Below are 21,170 nucleotides of genomic sequence, written 5' to 3'. Positions count from 1 at the left end.
AGCACTATACTCACAGCCCTCGTCTTCACAGCTATGACACCATATTCCCACTAAATGAACACTCTTTTGCGCCAATATGGGGTTTAATGTTACAGTTGGTTAATAACTATTAAGGGTGGATTGATTGTCGCCCTAGCCAATTATCGCATCCAATATTCAGCAGTTGCGATTATCGGTAATGTAATTTTTTCTAAATCAGATATATGATAAAATAAATGAATTTCTGTAATCACCACTATGCTGTTATATTTCCACACCTTTGTTGGTTGGTTGTTTTGTTTGTGTTTGAGTGCAGATACAGGATTTTTTCCCTACTCTCTTTAACATTATGAGATGGGATGTTTTGCAACATTTTCAGTTATCCAAGGATATAATTCATGGATCTTAAAGAAAAACAAAACTGGCAGCTTTGGTGGGGTATGCGATTTGAGTTTTTATTGCAGATGTAGGGATACTGATTCCAAATATTAGTTTTAATGTTCTTGGTTACAAATGATAAGAATCTGTATGACCCCTTAAAAAAAACAAAAAAACATATTGTTCTAACCTTCTTAACTATTTAAGAGCCTTGATGAAGGAGTTTGTCTAGCCTGTCTGCAAACATATCTTATTGTTCAGACAGAAATCTTATTCAGATTTTCGTTGCAGGAGTACAACGCTGAAGTTCCCGCTCATGCTCAGTCATATGCTCCCAACACTCCCAATCCACAAACATGAAGCCTGCTGCACCCATTAACTAAATACTCTCTCAATCAAACCCTTCCCAAAACCTCAGCTGTCAACTGGCTAATGTCATAAGGAAGACAAATGACAGAACGAAACAAGTAGCACCACCTTAAAAGACAACTTAAAAAGGTATGCCAGTTCTACAAATAGGGAGTGGTGCCTTTTATTATGAAAGGTATGAATACACCAAGCTACTATATCTTTCCTTATCTTTACCTCAACTACTGTTAAATCACATCACTTCTTCTGCTACACAACTCACCATTGTGACCCCTGCCACCACCAACATGAAGTAAAAAGGAGATTTTTCTAATACGACGGATGTGTCCTAGTTGGAAAGAAAGAAAGGAAAGATGTGAAAACAATTTGTCCAAGTCAGTTGGCTTGCAGTCTTTAAATATTAATAACAACAGATCACACAAGTCCTGAGTTACTAAAACTAAAAGGTTATCCTGGGTTAGTTTAGCATGTTGAATAGTCATATAATCTCAGAGGCTGGGTTAGTGCAGCAGAAGGGAGAGCTCAGTCAAACTTTAGCCATGAGCAAACAAGGTGCAAGCATGCTCCGACATGTAGCACAGCGAGACACAACGACAAGTCATCACGACAGCGCAGGCTCAAGCTGACTGGCCTGCACACACACACATGATTCGTATGTGTAAACACACCTATCAAACCTTTAGCTATTGTATCCATAAACACAATGGTCGACCTACTTCAAAAGATTAACACTGTCAGCACAGCTCAGGCTTCAGAAACAACCCTCAAAGCTTTGATAAGACACGCAGGTTTACATCTTTTTTATATGTTGTCTAAATACAAGTCTCTGATACTGATTATCTGCAGATTATATTTATTGTCCCTTCTAAATACAGTTGTATGGGGCATACTTAGTCAGTGGAACAGCTCTTCATCACAGAAGCTGCATCAGAGCTTTACTTAGATGGTTTTCCATAATGCTTTCTAATGCAAAATTACAAAGCAACAAGTATACTCAGCAAATATTGTGAGGCAGCTTCAGTTAAATAATAGAGTTGCACACCATAGTCAAAGTAGTAACTTTCAGGGTATATATGTCTTGTACAGCTGAGTGGAAATCAACACCTCATGTCTAAGTGTCTTTCTTAATAATCAACATCTCACAGTGACACAAGTTTAGATTTGAAAAAAACTAAACTTTAAAAACAAACTGGAATTTCCTTGATGCAGAGTTCAACTTTAACACACACACTGGCAGACACACAGCTTTGATATATTACCATATTAAGATGTTAATGTGTTAGGAAACAATCGTCACAGCAGATATTTAACAGGCAGAGAGCTACATAAGCTTTCCAATTGAGTTTTCTGGTCGTCTGACACGAGAAAATCTAACTTCTACCAGCAAAACATGCTACTGTTGAATACTGATATGAGGTCAACACCTGCCCTACATGTATATGATCTGATACAGACAGCTGTGTTATAAAAATGCTCAAAGTCTGATACAAATATGAAATCCTCTTCTGTCGATTTAGTGACCTAACTTTTAATTGTGTTTTGTTGTCACATTTTCAACTTCAGCTAAACCAGGGCTGCCACTATTCCAGCTCCTTCACCCCCAGACTTTGAGAAGCTGATGGAGGATCCTTTCATTAAACTAGTCCGTATCTCAGCATTCTGCAATGTAGAGTACAGCTCAGCACAGACCTGCCTATTTGACATATTGACAGTTGAGCTTTGGTAGTACATTGATACCACACCACCCAATCATACATGGTAGAGTTGATCAAACACAACAATGATAAAAACAACATAGGCAACTGTCCAACCCTGGCATATACTATTCTGGATGTATACAAAATGTACATATGAAAAACGGGGGTGTCGCTGGGGTGAGTGTAAAGCCAACCTTTGCTTACATGTTAATAAAGCTTAAAATACAATATACACAAAATCGAAAGAAATTGGCCTTTAGTGAATGGGCAGAAAGGCATTAAGACTAAATCAGTACAGATAACTGCTGCGTCCATATGCATGAGTCAGTTGTACCTTTAAAGCGGGTTCTGTTACTGCGGGCAGGCCTGGAGGAGCTGGTCCATGGCCCTACCTCTATCACAGGGTCAACCGGAACCTCCTCAATAGTCTGCCCCATGACAAGCAGGCCCAGTCGTTTCATGCGAAGAAGCCTTGGACCCGTCTCCCTGGGCAAGGCTCCCCCATGTTCACTGGGCCCCTCTCCTGAGATGGCTGCCGGAACCAGGCTCTTCAGAAACTCCATGTTTGAAAATACTTTTTTGGTTTTTCACTCTGGTGCATTGTCCGGTCGCCTGTGCCGTGCCATTGTCCCATACAAGCTATCCACTTGCTAAAGCTACCCCATTTACAGACAAGCCTGCAGATAGGGTACAGTCCTAGTTTCCAGCTGCAACCTAACTGCAGCAGCTACATTCACTTACTGTCCGGGCCTGTGTGTGTGGGCCATTAGATATGCCCTTACAGACCAGAGGAGACGCTACTTGTCTGGGTGTTTGAAGTTGTTTGTCTTGACTAACTAGCAGATGAGAAGCTGTCGAATGTAGCTAGCCTGCATGACAAGAGTAAGAAACTTCCAATGCTGCAACATCACCTGTCTGATCAGTGAGCAAACAGACTTGGCACTTTTCATGGGCCGTGATGTAATTGTAAGTGGGCAGGGCTATGACTGAGTGCCAGGCACTATCTGGGGTGGGACTAAAACATGTTCCACAGGAGATAACACAGCCTGGGCCAGCAGCCAATCACAACATAGACGACACCAGCCACTCCCTGCTGGTCTGTGTTGCTCACTAGTTGAAGCGAGCGAGAGGGGAGGAAGGAGATTGACAGACACTAAAAGAAGAAGGAAAGCTCTAAACTGACCACACTTGCACGCCTGCATTCACTGATAACCATTATCATGGTCAGAATGATGTTTCTTGTTTGCATTTATACACAAACACAAAAGCATGTTTGTTTTCTTGCTACTTACTCGTGTAACAACAATACCCCTGCTTTTGCTTTCACTTCTGATTGAATATGTTGAGCTATTATAAAGAGAAGCAGAATGACTTAAGTGATGGGGTCTGTGAAACGGTGCAATGACAAACTGCTGTTCTCTGCTCAGTTGCACAGTTTGTACCTGCAGCAAAGCCTTTCCAAATATCCCTTGCTGAGGACTAAGAGGGACTACGCTGTGCTGACTCTCATAAAAAGCTTACTGCCTAAAGAAATCATCAATTTGCTGTTCTCTGGGACTGAGTGCAAAAATTAATTGGCCATCTAAGCAGAAACCCAACCAGTCCACCACAGCAATACAAAGCTGTAACACTCCACAAAAAGTTAAGATGACGGTGGCGCCAGTGTGCTGCAAAGTGTTTAAACACCTTTAAGAGTTGCAGGTTCTGCTGATTCATCATTAACTATGCACCACAAAATGGACATGGGGCACTGCAATGCACATCAGATGAATATCTATTTTATCTCACTATAATCAAGAGTCCATTCAGCTTTTGATATAAATACTCAATGAAGCAAATAGGTGCCATGTAAAAGCTAATAGTGCTACAGTTCTTCTTTAGACTGCCATTTCACGCAGGATAAGACGAGTGTATGCTGTCTGTTTTGTGCAAAAAACTACAGAGACCCAAAATAAACAACACTCTTATGAAGGACCAAAGTAATACTTTTCCCCAGTGCGTGGTGGACTAAATCAGAGTAAATGCACGTACATTTGTCAGGCGGAGAAAAATTGTTTAAAGGGATAGTCCACTGTAAAATGATAATTCACTCATTATCTACTCACCACTATGCTGACGGTGGAGTGGGTGAAGTGTTTGAGTCCACAAAGTGGAGTTTCAGGGGTAAAAAGTGTTTCAGACAAGGCGACCTCTTCTTCAGAAGTAATAAAACAGAAAAAATACGTAACATGACTCCATACTGCTTGTGTGGTTTCATCCAAGTGTCCGCAAGCCCCGACATTCATATTCGACTCGAAATTAGATCATTTACACAATGTTTTTAGCAAAAAAGTCCAGTATCGGAAGTGGCAATGCTAACAGATTTAGCCACACGGACCTTGTGCATGCCCTTTGGCAAGAGTGTGTGCGGGTTTCCAGTGTGCCCATGCGTACTTAATCGCGCATCTGAGGAGGCTATCAGAGGACATTAAGGCTAAACAGACAATTCGTCTCATAGGGCCTAACAAGTGCGACAACAGAGGTGCAAAAGATGCTGTGTGAAACACATCACAACAAAATTTCAATATTTACAAAATTTTAATATTTACAACACTGATTAGAAGACAGTTTTAAACATAATGGAAAGGTGAGTCAATGTTAATTGATAACTACGTTTGAATTATAATATGTTATTTTCAAAAGCATGTGTTTTAGTAAACTTCTTCACAGAAAATTACTTTTTGGTTTAACTACAGCAAGTGTAAGACCAGTAAACTGTTTGAAGGAAGTGCTTACACCCTCTACTGCAGCGTGAGAAAAGGTCAGTGAGATGACATAAATGTTTAATTATACAAACCATGTCAACTGAGAGGGGAAGTACACAAAACCATCATTCTCTCAGTTTCCCTGTGTGATTTCTGAAAATACTATTTAAAAACCCTGCAGTTACTTGTTCATTTCAACAACTCTTTTGTGTTATATTTATCCCGCACCAAACCTAGCCTGCAGAGTGAGAACAAAGTGGGAGAATGAAATGATGCATACGGGGCCACACTTTGCCCTGAACTCTGCCCTCTAGAGGCCAGCTGGCAGAAAACATGCCAAGCAGCAGAAACAAATTGTTGAAATCTAGTGACGAGCCCCAAATTGCTGAGGGGATAAAAGGAAAAAGCTCAGCAAGAAATGATGGCAAAGAACCAGAATGCTTTTAAGATCTGGAGTCTGGCTCACCATCTCATTGCAGAGAGCTGAACTATGAAATCACTGCAGTTGTTCTGGCAATTGTTTTGATGAATTGAATGTACTTACTTTACTCATCATAAAATTGCATTCATTTAGTGATAAATCCCTTTTACACATTAACAACAGAAAGAAAGTAGCATAATACAGGAGATCATAGATTCTGACTAGAGCAAGTAGTTTGAATTTGAACTTGGCATTTTGATAGTTATTTACTTCCACAGCAATACTGTAAATGGATGTGTCATCCCTTATCATTATATATATATAAACCAAGATACCAGAGAAAACCTGTGTGATTGTCTGACCCAATGCAGATACAGAAAATCCATTCAGGGTGAAAAAACATGTGGAAGATTTGTTGGGACAATATCATATAGACTATTATTGTGTTACTCAAGACATAAAAAACATAATCCATCAGTCGCAGTGGGAAAACCTTTAGCTTTAAGTTGCAAGGAGGGACATTTGTTAGGGTAGTGCAAGACTGAGGTCTGAGCAAAGATTCAGAGAGGCTGAGGCAGCAGGTCCTAAGAATCACTAAATGAGTCAGAAAGAGGGAGAGAGATGACTGATGAGCCATCACTCAGTCTGAGCGTGACAATGGCCAGTGGAGGCAGCTGTGGTTTGCTGGGGCCAGGTCTGTGGTGCTGTTAAGTTAGAACAATACCCCTGCACAGGAGGCCCAGATCCCTATCAAGCCAGGAATGTGAAAGAGGAAGCTCTGGGAACAATGTGCAGCGTTCCTATGCCATTCTGGGTCCCACCCGCCTCTGCTTCATTCTGCTTTCAAGCACGAGAAAACAGGAAAACTGGTGGGCTGGGGCCCAGAAGTCAGAGTCTGTTCTGCAATCAGCTGGGGGGGGCTAGAAAGCACACTGTCACCACTCAGCCCACTACAGTTATTTTGATCGCTCTGGGAAGGTACAACTCTGAGCTGCTACATCCACCACTGGATGTCAGTAAACAGTCCCATGTCCATATCAGGTAAGACGAATATGAAAACAATGTCGCACTGCCCCCTAATGGTGCAAATAGCCACCACACCATCAAGGCAATCCTGTGCAGGGCTCTACAGTTTAATCAGAAATTATGCAACCATAAAATTAAATTTTACATACGTGCTTGTGCCATTGCCTCAGTGCAATTTAATATGAATCATGTCTTCAGAGTTGTCATGAATATACGGGCTGAATTTAATTTACATCCCATAAAACTTGAAGGTTCAGTTCCTTTAATAAAGCTTTTAAGGTTTGGTCATTACTCTGGCTGTTCAGTTGATAACGACAAATCTATTCCATCACAGAAACACAAGTTATTCATGTTAATTAATGTTTGTAAACAGTGTGCAAGTGTGTGAATCAAAAAAGACAGACTGAAAAAACATGAATACATTTGTCAAGAACTTAACATGGAAACATTGTCACTCAGTCTTTTGCAGTATGGCACTAATAGTTCTTTATCATTAGAATAATACAGCCTGTGCTGTAACTTACAGGTATCATATCTGCTTGCTTCCACACTTAGTGCTTAGTGCTTAGTTTTAGAGGTTTACATCAATATGGTTTACATGAAATCTATTTTTTTTTTTTTTAAGTCTGAGAGTTTAGGTCTCCTCTCAAATAAGGCTTGAAGAGGCACACCCTCATACAACCTTAGTTCACTTGATCCCATAGACAGACCCCCATAAAATCTCAGTGTGACAACTATAGTCAACATTCAATTACAATTCTTTTAATTTTGTAATCTTCATTTTTGTTGTCGCATATTAGAAATTTCCTTAACGCGCCCAGTAGCCCGCAGTGAATCATGTGGCGGAACTCCTGCTGTGTTCTCACATGGGCTCCTTTGGACATTATCATTAATAGATATTGTTTTTACTAGGGGGCCTCTTTTCAGTCTGCTCTGATTGGTCAGCTGATCCACCTTAAAGTTCTTAGTCAACTGCTTAAAGCTTGTGTCAGAAATGTCATGGACATTACTCAGAGGTTTGCTAAACAGCTGTAGCCACAGTGACAATGGTGTTAGTTCTGTCATCCTAATTAAATCCCAACTAGCCGAGGCACCGGCAGGTTATATGCTACCTTACTGGGGAAATAAAAAGAAGGAGAGAAAAACAGAAATGCAGCACCTCAGAAGGAATGCTTTCTGTGGGAGATGAGGATTCTGCTGTGGAATTTTGTAACTAAGCGTTCTTTTAGAATATAGGACAAGATGGTGAATATCCCTTGTATGTTCTACCGCACCTACTAGCAAACCTTTAACATACTCAGAAAGCTACATTCCATACTCTAGAAAAAAGGGAGGAATTTAGAAAGCTTACTATAGGCACTGAGTCGTTCATCTGCAAACAGGAACAAGACACGCAAACTTTGATGCTCAGACATTCAAACAAAGAGGTCAAGCCAGTTCTGCTAAGACCTGACTGACAGTTGTGAGGCAACACAGTTGGTCGTCACGGCTGAAGAATGTGACCTGACCAGACCCCGCATCAAAATTATCCCCTTTACACTCCTGACCAATTACCATCTGAGATGACACTCTTCTCCCAGAGGCTGTAATAATATGCTAAAACTGTAATTAGAGGAAGAGACCAGTGTAATAGTACTTTACAACGTTTACAGATAGATACTCAGATGCTTAAGCCAAACTGACTGAACCACATTTTTATCCTCATTATATTCAAGGGTATTGACCAGAACTAGTGCTGCAACCAAGGACTTACTTTCATTGCAGGTTAATCCAATGATTACTTTCTGATAATATAATCATTTTTTTATGGAATATTTAGTCTAAAATTGACACAACCTTTTTGTAAAAAATTACATAAAAACAAATTAACACTGTTTACTATGGTAGTAATGTTATGCTATTCACATCCAGTTATCTTTAGTGCTTATCCTCTTGAGGGTCACAGGAGGAGCTGGAGCCAATCCCCGCAGACATTGGGTGAGAGGCTGGGTACACCCTAGACCGGTCACCAGTCAGTGTATCACAGGGTCAACATACAGAGACAATAACCATTCACACTCATCCTGAGAAAACCCACAAAGACACGGGGATAACACACAAACTTTAGAGAAAGAACCCAAATCTGGATTTGAACAGGGAAACTTCTTGCTGTGCGGTGACAGCAATTACCTGTACTACCTACAATGTATTTCCTGTCTGTCACCACATTTGTACAACTGACAGAAATCTCCTTCAGCACCAGCTGCCACTAATCTGCTCTTGCTACGTTTTTGCTAACTAGGTTGAACAGGCAAATGTTCCATTAATAAACATGGTGTTTTTATTTTTTTGTTGTAATGCAATGTCAATTGTGACACCTGTATATATATATATATATATATATATATATATATATATATATATATATATATATATATATATATATATACACAAACAAGTATACAATGAAAAAGGTAAGGACAGCCTCTGCCTTGCCATGTCTAAAATCTATGACACATTGTATGTCTGCTGAATACACATTATACACACATTTAAAGCAGAATCTGTAGATGGATATAGCATTTAAAACCTTTAGCCTATATTGGGATAAAAAAACATCAGACACAGTATGACAGTGCTTTTTACACCTTACAACTGCAGCATGGGCAACAACTGAAAAGTCTGCTTTGCTTCTTTTCAGAATTCAGTTAAACAAACAAAGAGATTAATCCAGCACATTGGTCGGTCCCACACTAATTAGCTTGCAGCTTCTGTAAAAGCTAAACCACAGTGCCCTTACAGAAACACAACCCACTTAACCCATGTTGCATACCTTAAGGCCATAGAGCGGGAGCTGAGACTGGAACGAGAAAGGAAGGTCCAAAATTTCACTGCACAAAATCTGAAACAGAAAGAGCAGACATTGTGTCTTTAAGGACTGACAAGAAGACAAGGACACAAACCAGACACACAACAGTACTGCTAAATATACTCTTTTATCATGAACTCTACGGCAGATTCAATTTAGCTTTGAACCGTCACAATACATTAATATAACCATGAAAATCTACCTTCCATTATGTTTGTCTTTAAAGAGTCTTGTTTTCTTTTCACTCAAACAGTCAAGAGATTTGATATGTGGGTTGTTTTTTTCACTTTGCTATGATACAGAACAACATCCTTTACACCCATTGAGTAATAAGGCCAAAGGGATGTTTGATAGTTTGTTCTTGGTCACAGCAAACCAATAGGTCAACCCACTTGGCTTCAGCCTGGTTTGCCCTGTACTGGGGCTGGATTAAAACCTCCTCCTGAGCAGAGTAATAATCTGAAGATTACCCACTACATCCAAGAGGCAGTTACATAAGTAACCAGAGCTTTCCAAAACTGTACATTATTTCCAGGTTATCATCACAGTGGCTTAAAAGGGCTCTGTTTATAGTCGGGTAATCACACATGTGTGAGTGAGTGTAGCATTTACAGGCCTTTGACACTTTGACATTAGAATGGCACAAATGAAGAGAGTATAGAGAAAGACGTAGACTTGTAATCATTATCACACTGCTGTCAAACAAAGGAAGGAAGAACAAGCCACTGAGTCACACAGCAGCCAGACAGAGAAGCTGAGGTGTGAGAACTTCCACTTTTACACTGTGGACAGATGGTGAGAACGGGTCAGCATAGATATCAAGTCAAAACAAAACCAAGCAAAAACCTTGACAGCTCAAAAGTCATGTCACAGCTAAAAACCAACGCATGTACCTCACCCACCACAAACACAGCAAAGCTGAAGAAAAAAAAAAATTAACAGATGCAATAGCTAACTTCTCACACGCACAGCCCTGTGAATAATACATCTGACTTCCTGCTCCAGCTCAGCGACTCCAAAAAACAAAAACTGTGACCAAAGAGAAAACGGGTAGACCAAACCCTGTGCACATCCTGAGCGCTGTAGCAGATACAGCCACAAACTGAGCTCCTGCTCTATATTTAAGCGCTTGCATTTCTGTGGTTTTGCTAAGCATATCTCACATCTCAACACGGCTCACTAATTCTTCTAACAATCGGTACTTTTCCAGATTTGCGTGAGTTTAAACATTTATATTTCACAAGGGAGATGAGCTAAAGGTCAGCATGACTGATCTTATCAATGGTTAACTTGGCATCTAATGTCTTTATGTCACCCTGCAATCATCCGAGTCCAGCGTACAACAAGGATGCTGCAAACAAGAGGTTAATAGTCCATCCAGGAAATAACATAACCCAGACAGAGACAATATTTTCCAGACTCATTTTGCTGTGTGTCATTCTTCTGTCACAGTTTTTCTTCAAGTTCACCGTGTAAGTAAATCACAAACTTAAAGATGTCTGATGCATTTACTGTACTCGTCCTAACTGAGCTAGCTCACAGTTCGAATCAGGCAGCATGTTACAGTAAATTGAACAAAGGGTGAAATGCCTATATCTGGCTCCCTCCAGCACTAAATGACAGGCCCGGCCTGTTGTAATCACTACCTCTTCAGAGGAAACATTACTGGCTTCTTATGACTAGAAAAGGAAGAGGATTTTTAAAAACACCTTTTTTTGCATGTTTGAACAGACATGCCTCTTAGCATTGACTTGCAATGGGTGACACATACAGACAGAAAATATGAGGCTTTAATGAAGCGTCAACGGATCAAAATAGAGAAGAAACACTTGCATCTCAGCCGAGGACGTCTTGAGGGCAAAGACAGGGTGGTTTCTTTGGCAAAGACAGACCCAAACATCAATTATGCTCCAAACCCTCTCTCCCAAAGCCAAGGATAATCTTCCTCAGCAGGGCTCAATTATAGGTTATTTCTAGCTAGACTCAGTCCTTATTGTGTGCTACATTATGCCCAGTCTTTCAGTGCAATCAAAGAAAAGAATGATGAACCCGTGTAAATTAGAGTCAGTAATGTTGTGCTTTAATCTACATTGCACTGAGAAGAAGAGACATTTGGAAGTTAATCTAAAGAATGTCCGAGGGATGGTGACAAAATTATATTTCCCAAAACACTCATTCACAAAATCCTGAATATTCTTCTTATTTTCACTATGTGACAGGAAGCCTTCATTTGCTGTAAGCATTTGACACATAGTCTATAGTCCTCTAAAGATGCAATTTAGGTTGGGTGCAATGTTTATTGCAGTTCCCCAATAAGACAGCTGCTAGCATACAGAGAAGCTAGATAGAACCAATATTTAATTGAACATCAATGTTTACTTCCTCAGCGTGTTGTTTGTTTAGCTGCCCAGTTAATAATTTAGCCATGAGCAAATGCTGCGTCACGTGCATACCCAGATGCAACCGATCAGTCTAGGTGTGGAGGTCAGATAATGTATTCTTGCCAAATGTATGACTGGTGTTATATTCCATGGAGACATCGCATAAATTGTGCAGGAGAAATATTAGGACATAGAGTAGAAGCTGCCCATGTGGAATCAGGTGAACGGCTGAGAGGTCAAGGGTCATCAAAGCAGGTGCCCAAAAATCAACGAGCCAAGGTATTTGCGTAGTCACAAGTTTTAAACCCCATGTAAAGAACACCACCTGAAGTTTGCTCTCTTCAGACAACAGCATTACATGAATTAGATCCAAGGCAGAGGCTGGGAGGGGGGAAATAAGTTGTTTTTGTTATGGAAAAACTTAACATTAAACATTAATAGGAATGTTTCATGGATGAAGACATCAAATTAAGTAACTGATTTGTTATTTCTGCATTACATAATATTTTTGTAGTCACCACTGAAATGCTGAGTTGACAGTTAATCCTTGCAGGGGGGCAGCTTAGTGAGGGGCCACTGTGGGGGCATTTCACAGAGTGTGGTTTTTTCATCCCCTGTACTCTTCAATGCAATTAATGTCTTACCAGATTAAACCAAACCCACTAATTCACCGGAATTATGCCCCAGATAATCACAGATAGATGGCTACGTGCAATCTAGGGGGATTCCCACTGATTTGTGCATCTATAAGAGACTGCACAACACATCTGTACTGCCATCAGAAGCTTATCCTGGCAGAGATGAGGGGAGATCAGCCAGTTGCAAAGGCCGATGGTCCAGTGGGCTGAGGTTAGCACAATACTGCAAACCCTTGCGTATGAAATGCTTAAACTATGTGGTGTACTTCTTCATAGCATCATTACATTGCAGCACAAGTAAACAGAGGAGTTAAATGAAGTTAGGTGTCATCTCCCTCTACTAACAACTACACACAAATTAGGGTCAATAGGATGTTGAGCTTTTAAAGTGATGTTCACATGTAATTTAAAAGGTTGTAGTTGTAGATCAACCTTTGTAAAACTGTCAAATAGATCTGCTTAAGAGATGCTAGTTTGTACATGTTTAGAAAGCATGTAGTGTAAAAAAAAAAATAAGCAGATTGTGTGAATAAAGTCTGAACAAACTGAATGAGTGGTGAAATGACAGAAATGTCCAGCACTGTGTGTAATGCTCAATTTACAATTACGAATTTTGGCACCATCTTCACATTTTAACCGGTTCGATCAATGCCGGTCCAACGAGAGTCCAACCAAAGGGCAGGTGATTCTGATTTCCTTTATCTGCACCAAAACTCTGGAAAGGCATGGGCGCTTGGCTCAGGGAGGTAGAGCAGGTTGTCCACTAACAGAGAGTCAGCTGTCCGATCCCAGTATCGCACATCCCCATCAGGCAAGATACTGAACCCCACATGACTGTGCCGCTGGTGTATGATTGACTTGTGACAAAGAAAAGTGCTGAAAATAGATGCACTGTGTGAATGGCAAAACTGTTCTGTAAAGTGGTCTGTTCTGGGTGTTCATCAAGACTAGAAAAGGGCTAAATAAAGGCAGACCATTTCCTGCTTCACTGCTGTAATCTGACTTGTACATGCAGCGCATCACAACAAAGTTCTCCTTACTACTCAAAGCATAGTCCACCCTCATGTGGGCCCATGGGAGAACACAAACTGACTTCTCTTCTGTCAATGTGCCTCCATCTGACATTGTTTGGCCGTCTCCACCTCCAGCCCCACAGCAGACTGACCAGATTCCTCTCTGACTGTATCCAAGAGCTCGACTGTACAGAAAGTGAACAAATGCTTCATTGTGTGTGATGCACTCTGGACAGGGAGAATGAAGCCCCTCAGAGCTGATAGTCCTCTCACTGTCATGTCAATGCAGAGGAAACACCATGCTTAGACATGCTGGGGCATTGTCCCTTCAAACTTTTACCTCTCAACAACAAACGTCTTCTTTTAAGACGATAACAAACTACACTTAGCTTAGCATCAGTGTCTTATCTCCCAGATAAATCCGGTTCATTGAATAAACCCATGAGTTAACTGGGTTAACTCTGTGTGCGTTGGTGATTCTCACGCTGCGGTTAAAAATGTCAAAGCATTTACTTCTCTGTCACGGACAGTTTTTACACATCACAAAGGCGTGACCAAAAAGACAACTAGCTACGTTGAAACGGACTAATGGTAGGGTTGTTCGTGGTAGCTTTTAGTTAGCAACTAGCCTGGTGTTGATGTTGTACTGTGCAAAGTGCTAATGCTGAGCAGCAGGCTAGCTAGCTAGCAGCAGGAGCAACTTGGTTTAGTTCACCAGCCAGTTATCAGGTAAGTTATCGGACAACATGCTAGCGTGATGGCAATGTAAACAGCGCCGCTAGCTAAATGATTATACTACTGCCGCTGAACGATGCTCAGATTGAAGTTGCACGGTAGCTAGGCGATTAACTCACACTAGCAGAGCAGCCAAACTCCTTGGTTAGCATGCTACGGCAGCCAATGCTGGTACCACAGTTGGGAAGCTAACGTTAACCCCGACAGCAAAGTTAATCACGGAACTTGACGCAAGGCAACGTTAACTGCACCCGTTAGCAACCGCCCTGTCCTCAATTACTTGGTTATTCGCGAAGCTGGTGATACTCACAACTTTTGTCTCCTCTCCCCTCACTTGAGCTAGGCAGCTAGCTTGCAGACGCTTTTTTTCACTGCCGAACAAGCACCAGAGTCCTGGCCCTCCTCCATTGGAAGGATTTGCGTAGTGGTGTGATTTTTTTCTGTCCGTCTCGCTGCTGAGAGCAGAGCTCGCCTGTCACAGCCCTGTTTGTCCCGCCTCGGTCGCTGTGATAGGCTGAGACGACGTACGCCCACACGAAACCAGTCTTTCTATTTGACCAAACGCGTGACGATTCCGCGAAAACGACCTGTTGATTGGATGACGTCCCGGGGTGACATTCACATGGGTCCGTTTATTTATGACAACCAGCGTACACCGACACATGCTCGGGGGGGCGGGTGCACGAAGGAGGAAGAACAAGTGTTTTTATTTAAAACAAAAGTGTAGCATGTTTGAGCACAACTTCTAAACAATGAGTGATGAAGAGCGAAACTCTTGATTTTACTATATAATCTATGCTACATTAATAAACAACACAATGTATTATGTTTACAAATTAACAATTATAAGCTTTAAAAGCAATTATTTAAAGAAGTAATTTCTAACTCAACACTTGCCACAAATAATAGTTTTAATAATGTCTGGTCTTGTATTTAGTTCTCAGGGTATACATTTATATGTATTTAACTATAAACTAATATAGAAAACCTCAGTTGTCTGTGTTGCATTCACAAAGTTCACTCATACTCGAAGCAGACAGGCTGATAAACTGGGTTGGATTGTCTTAAGTATAAATTGGTTCAAATTCCTATTTTAAAGAGATTGGTGACATCATATTTTAGTGAACCAAAAACAAGTGGATTTCCATAAGAGTCAATTCACTCACTTTTGTCCCACCTGTAAATACTCCCATTGGATGAAATGATGCAAACAGTTGGAACTCAGATCCACACAGTTGTTTAGCTTTGGTCCCATGGAATTGCTTAGAATTTACACTGAATGTAAATGTACCATTTGTATCACATGTTACTTAAGTTGAGGAAAAAATAAACAACATAGAAATCTTGGGGCACACCTTGTTTTGATTTTTAACAGCCCTTATAAAATCCACCTCCTTAAAATCTGTCAAATGACAAAAATTATTTAACAAAAAAAAAATGAAATTCTTCAAAGCCTTTATTTGTCAAATATGAGCATACATGGAATGATTGCCAACGTTTACTGCAGGTTGGTTCTTTGTGTGATATTGTTTATTTGATGATAAACAGTTCAAATCACTCACTGGCAAATAGTGTAAAAAAATTCCTTTGTAAGCAAAATTGTCTTTAGTATTTATTTCATAGTTTAGAAAATAATCAAATGGAATACATTAAAACAGAGCTTTGATTGAAAGGACAATTGCTCCCCCTAGTGGCACTTTGTGCATGGTTTGACAGTATTAATAACATTTAAGTATCAATATAGCTGCTACTGACAGGGCCATGCTGACAGTCAGTCCTCCCATGAGTCTGAAAAATGAAAGGAAAATCATGAACAGTGTTTTTTCCAGTTATTTTCACATGCATGTGTCTTTATACCAAACTCTTCATTGGAAACAGAGACCAATATATAGTGTAGCATGTATCACCTTTCTTATTAAGACAGATTTTCCTGTTCCTTTACAATTTGCTATTTTACATGTTGTGAGTATGTATAGAAATTTGTAGTAGTTAGGAAAATCCAAATTCAGGCTTCAGAGTTGTGTGCAAGATATGTTTTCATAGCTCTATATGCGTTTAATTTACCTTTAACTTTTCACTTCCTCTGTCGGTGCAGCTTTAGCGGTTTTCTTACATTCTTCACAGACATGGTGGCAGAATCTGTTGGGATAACATCGTGGTCAGTGACACACAGGTTTAAGAATATTTATTTTTCCTCATTTTAATAGTTGAATATTTTGTTCAATAATATTTTTCTTTTGTTAGAAAGATGACAAAGTGAAAATATGAACTGAGAAACATGAGTTATGACAAATCTAAAGTCCATTCCCAATAACTACGTCAGTGGGAGAATACTGTGGTATCTTTTTATTATTATTTTGCTTTTATCGACCAGAACTTGAATGATAACATAGTTTGTTATTTGACTGGCTATTTTGCAAGTCCCGTCAATAAAGAGCAAAAATTCAAGAATGAAAGCAAATTCTCTGTTATATTGTTTGCTTGTGCCTTTTGGTTATTTATCATTTCATCTTTTTCAAATGTCAATAAAAAAAGTAATTCCTCTTCTAATTACTGGACACGCTCTAAACACAATTGGTGCATATTATTATTAATCGCAATTCCTCTAATACAGCATCACATTTGTGAAGATAAACGTCTGACTTGTCAACCTAATATTAAATAGTATAAATTCAGTGTTTTCCTCACCTGTGTCCAGGACCATGGTTATTGGAAGGTCCTCCCTGCGACCAGGGTCCAAATCCTGGTCGATCCCCAAGATCAAGCTCGTGGAACTTTCCTCGACAAGTTCTAATATAAGATGCTTTCCCCACAGCGTAACCAAGGATCCCAGCAACTGAAACAAACAAAGAATAATAGTTAAAGACCACCGATCTTTGAGGGATTATTAAAAGCACAGCTACAGATGAACTGAAGTTCAGTATACTGTATGGTACACACCTGCTAGTTTTGGAAAGGGACCAAATCGCTTTGATGACTTCCAGATACCTGTATGGAAATAAAATTTGACCGAAATCACATGTGATCATTACAAAAAATGATTGTATTTACATGAGTAAGATTTGATGAAAGTCAGTGCTTTACCATTGTATATCAGCCCACCAGTGACCGCCATGCTGCCCAGGGACAAGGGGAGAGCTAAAGAAAGACAGAAAACAAGGTGAAAAAAGACAACAGTCAGCAGCTGATCAAAAACAAGTATTATCAGACGTCTATCTCAATCAGAATCAAGTTGGATTCATTACATTCTCTATACTGCTTTCTTGCCTCAAAAAGATAAAAGCAGGTAGAAGTCTGTGTTAAAGAAAAACAGCAACTCTGGGTTCAAGCCCAACAGAGGGCAGCAGCACAATCAGGGCAAATTAAAGGTTACATATTGTTGAAAGTGAAACGTCCATGTCTTATTTGATTATAAAGCAAGTTTAGCATGAAAGTGCGTTGTCCACGGAGAAATGCACAAAGACAGTTTTCAGAAATTGTGTCTTAAAAGGATCTATGGAGAATTTTATAACTTCCCTTGAGTATGGCTCAAAATTCTTCAATAGACATATTTCCAAACATGTCCTGAAGGTATCTAATCAGATTCCTGAGGACTGGATGAATCGTTGTTGTGTTAAGTCACGCTAATTTTGACGTTTATTGGTCAATATCTTAAATACTAGATACAATATGAACAAGCCTTTGTCCAATGAGTATCTGTTGAGAATTTGATAACCATTTAGGAGAAGACGTAGAAAAAAAATAAAATCACAATGGTGCAAAATCCATCATGGTGAACTTTTATGTTCCCAGGGGCTTTTTTTTCTTTGCTGTTGGAACAATCTGCCTTCATGGTTTTCTGCCATAAAGGCTTTCTGACTTCAATTTTAATCACAGTTTGGTTAAGTTCAGGAAACAGAACTTGGTTAGATCTTGGTTTGGGTTCAGGGGCGGACTGGGACAAAAATTCAGGAATTCGGGAATTTGACTCCTTTCCAGGCCACCCTTTTCACACGAAGCACCAGACCTCTAATTTTGTAGGCTAAGCCTATTTGTTGATGTAATGGTTACCAGACTAGTAAACAAGTAGGCGGTGCACGAACTCTCTGCCCTCTGCCATCTTTTCAATGCCGTTATTTTTTCAAGTGCCAGAAGAATCTCCTTCTCTGTTGCCACATTTCAACAGTGAAAATATGAGACTCTGAGGTGGTGATCTGTCATTGTGAAGTGAAAACAGGGAGTTTCTCAATGACAGTCGCTTTTATATTTTGTTGCTTAAATTTAAGTTTTTCTTCATTATGAAGTTTAATTGATTATTCACACAGTGGTTTTTGAGAAATCATTAACTTTTTAATTCTCAATTTTCTCTGAACTGGTTTCACACTCACATTTTTTTTTATCATTCATTTTATCTTTTATTTATCGTAATTCATTCAGTTCAATTCATTTGTGTATTTTAATTAATTCATTAATTTGTTAACTCATAAATTAATTCATGCATTCACACTCTGAAGAAATGTGAGGTCCTGTTTACAACTGCGGTCATGTGGTCCATCGATTGTCATGCCTGCCGCACACTCTATTCGTGGTCTTACGGTAAAAGTACTTTGAGTGGAAAAAGGCCAGAGACAAACGCTGAAAGTTTAATGAGAGTAATTATGGATTTTTGATTAAATTTTCAAACAAGATATATATATATACAGATTTTCTTAAATTTTCTCCAAACTTCTACAGTCAAATCTTCTGAATTGTGACATGCAGATAGTGGGGGTTACAATGAACAAGAGTGAGGTGAAATATCCGTGTCACTTCTCATGGATTATCTAAAAGTAATATTTTATATGATCAAGTTTTGAGTGCCATAATAAGACCTCAACTAGACACGCTTCAATTGTACTCACAGTGTGAGGAGCACAGCCTTTCCAAAACTGCAGTTTAAGGCCTTAGTTACAGCGCCATCATTTGGCCAATTGTGCCTATGTTTCTTGTGAGGCACTAATACATAATTTCCTGTTGTTGGGCCAATTGTCATATTTCAAACCAATTTAACGACAGTAACAACGTCAAAACAACACAAAAAACATATTGGTATTACACACTAATATTCACTCAACCGATAAGACACATTCACATCCTATTATTGATTGATTCCTGCCTTTATTGCCCTGTGCAGAGTTCAATCTGATTGAACTCTCTCCTTTGTTATGGCGAGACTCTACAATTTATCCACATAAGTCAAGGGTCAGGATACGACTGAGTTCTCATCCAGGAAGTTGTTGCCATTTCATGTTTGTATAAGCGCACGTTGAGAGAAGAAAAGGAACTGGCAGCTGGCAGCGAGTGAAAGGACGGGTATAGAGGCTTCAGACAATTAATTGTTGACAGAAAAAGCAGGGAGGTTTTTCAGTTCTTAGCTGGATAACCAAGCTCGCTCCTGTAGCTTCTGCCTACAACCCTGACTGTGTAGGTGTGTAGAGGCGTATCTCTGAATCTCTTGTGATTTGCTGAAGCAGGTTTTTCAAAGGATTTTTTTAGGTGTCTGGGTTTAACCGACTTCAGCAAACTCGCAGCGTCGCTCCAACTAAACAAGAACCAATTCACAACAAAGGATTGAAGACAGCTATAGAGAATTGACTCAGTGAATGAACACACTTTATAGGAGTGGACATGAGATTAACTGGCCAAAGGCTGAATTCCACAGAGAAAAATGTAAACACAATGCGACATGTGGGTGTTGATAAATGAGCCCTACCCTGATGACTTACAATACGTGTGGGTGGATGTATCCAAGCCAGCCATGCAGTGTGGTATAGGTCATATGACAGATTTGTTGGCTTCCTGAGTTTCTTCTTTATAAGCAGAAAATGATATAGAGGTATGAGTGTATACTGAACAACTTAAAGAGTATACCTCTGTACCAGAAGCTCTCCTCTTGGCATTCTTTCCACACCTTTCTCACATCCTCTCCATGAATGTGACGATCACTCAGAGGGCACTGCAGTCAGGTTAGGTGAGGAAAGGTAGTTTGACATATTCAACACTTTTTATACATGAAACCATTTCAAAGATATTTACATTAAAACCAATATTTAAAAAAAAGAATAGACTATAGGTGAAAAAATAGTATATGACATGATAGATATGATATCTGGCTCTCATGTACGTCATTCTATACAAATCCTCTCACCTTCCACTCCCCTTTCACTGCAGCTGGATTAGAACCAACAGCTGCTGCTTCCTCTGTCCTCACTGTTGTAGGTTGTGCAGAACTCATGGTGCAGGAGTTTACAGAAACCTCCTCTGGACCTGTACGGTGAAACTTTACCAGGACAGTGCTACTCCCTCTCAATGAGCCTCAAGTCTCTACCAGCTGTAATTGCTCCTCCCTGGTTCATACGTTTATAACTCCGCCCCCACTTGAAAAAAACACATGCCAGAGGCCCTGTCGTCAAAAGGCTGTTTCAACTTGAAATAAATGAGGTTCTGGGTAAAAGCAAGTGTTAAAATATAGTTTTGGGCAGAAATATAAATAATAAAGAATAGAATATTGTTTAAATTGTCAAAAGCTGTGCTCGCACAAATAAAATGACGCACATTAATTCTTGCAGTTCCAGTTAGGCTAACTTTGGTCTAGTTTCTGCACCCTTAAGTGAGACACACCTTTGTTTGGAGTAGTCGTTTATTTTACACTGGTTTTGTTAAACAAGTGGTTCATTTATTCACATGAGAAAACCCAAGCAGGGTGGTTATATTGCAAGCATGAATCAATGGGAATAGCCATTATAAATAAAAGCTTTCAATTAAAAATGGTGATATCAGAGCCACAACCTCCAATACAGGAACAGATGTTTTTTAAGAGGAAAATCCAAGTTTCACTGTTAATGAGAGAACAATTATGACAATAGATACTGTCAGTCAATCAAGAGCCATGACCTCATTACGCGCTGCACACAAATACATTT

General features: G+C 39.8%; 2 protein-coding genes across 9 annotated transcripts in view; both read right to left on the bottom strand.

The window, feature by feature from the left end:
• fryl (furry homolog, like) overlaps positions 1-14,692 on the bottom strand; it is a 70,584-nt gene extending 55,892 nt beyond the window's left edge. For 3 of the 8 annotated variants that reach the window (XM_035177329.2, XM_035177332.2, XM_035177338.2), the window contains exons 1-2: positions 2,758-4,513; positions 989-1,054 (exon numbers count right to left, since the gene is read on the bottom strand). In XM_035177329.2, coding sequence (XP_035033220.1) covers positions 989-1,054; positions 2,758-2,986 — 295 coding nt within the window. In that variant the 5' untranslated portion in view covers positions 2,987-4,513. Of the gene's footprint in view, positions 1-988; positions 1,055-2,757; positions 4,515-9,426; positions 9,496-14,539 lie in introns of those variants that run through there. The other 5 variants (XM_047343178.1, XM_047343179.1, XM_035177336.2 and 2 more) reach the window with 4 other exon arrangements.
• A 975-nt stretch (positions 14,693-15,667) lies between these two features.
• On the bottom strand, positions 15,668-20,823 carry ociad2 (OCIA domain containing 2). The gene is made up of 7 exons (XM_035175851.2): positions 20,396-20,823; positions 20,119-20,203; positions 17,314-17,367; positions 17,170-17,217; positions 16,918-17,065; positions 16,294-16,368; positions 15,668-16,017 (listed from the first exon to the last, which is right to left on the bottom strand). The coding sequence occupies exons 1-6, from the start codon at positions 20,480-20,482 to the stop codon at positions 16,296-16,298; spliced, it is 495 nt and encodes a 164-aa protein (XP_035031742.2). The 5' UTR covers positions 20,483-20,823; the 3' UTR covers positions 15,668-16,017; positions 16,294-16,295.
• Between the last annotated feature and the right edge of the window lie 347 nt (positions 20,824-21,170).

This window comes from Hippoglossus stenolepis, chromosome 14 (assembly GCF_022539355.2).
Source record: "Hippoglossus stenolepis isolate QCI-W04-F060 chromosome 14, HSTE1.2, whole genome shotgun sequence".
NCBI classification, from domain to species: domain Eukaryota; kingdom Metazoa; phylum Chordata; class Actinopteri; order Pleuronectiformes; family Pleuronectidae; genus Hippoglossus; species Hippoglossus stenolepis.
The sequence above is the reverse complement of the archived record's forward strand: the minus strand, read 5'-3'. Positions and strand labels throughout refer to the sequence as shown.

What these genes read in the sequence shown, in the direction of transcription:
- ociad2 (XM_035175851.2), bottom strand. Translation starts at nt 20,482, where the DNA reads ATGAGTTCTGCACAACCTACAACAGTGAGGACAGAGGAAGCAGCAGCT. An exon ending in CAGTGAAAGGGGAGTGGAAG is followed by an intron (nt 20,204 to 20,395) that starts GTGAGAGGATTT and finishes ACCTGACTGCAG; the next exon opens with TGCCCTCTGAGTGATCGTCA. An exon ending in TGGTGGGCTGATATACAATG is followed by an intron (nt 17,218 to 17,313) that starts GTAAAGCACTGA and finishes ATTTCCATACAG; the next exon opens with GTATCTGGAAGTCATCAAAG.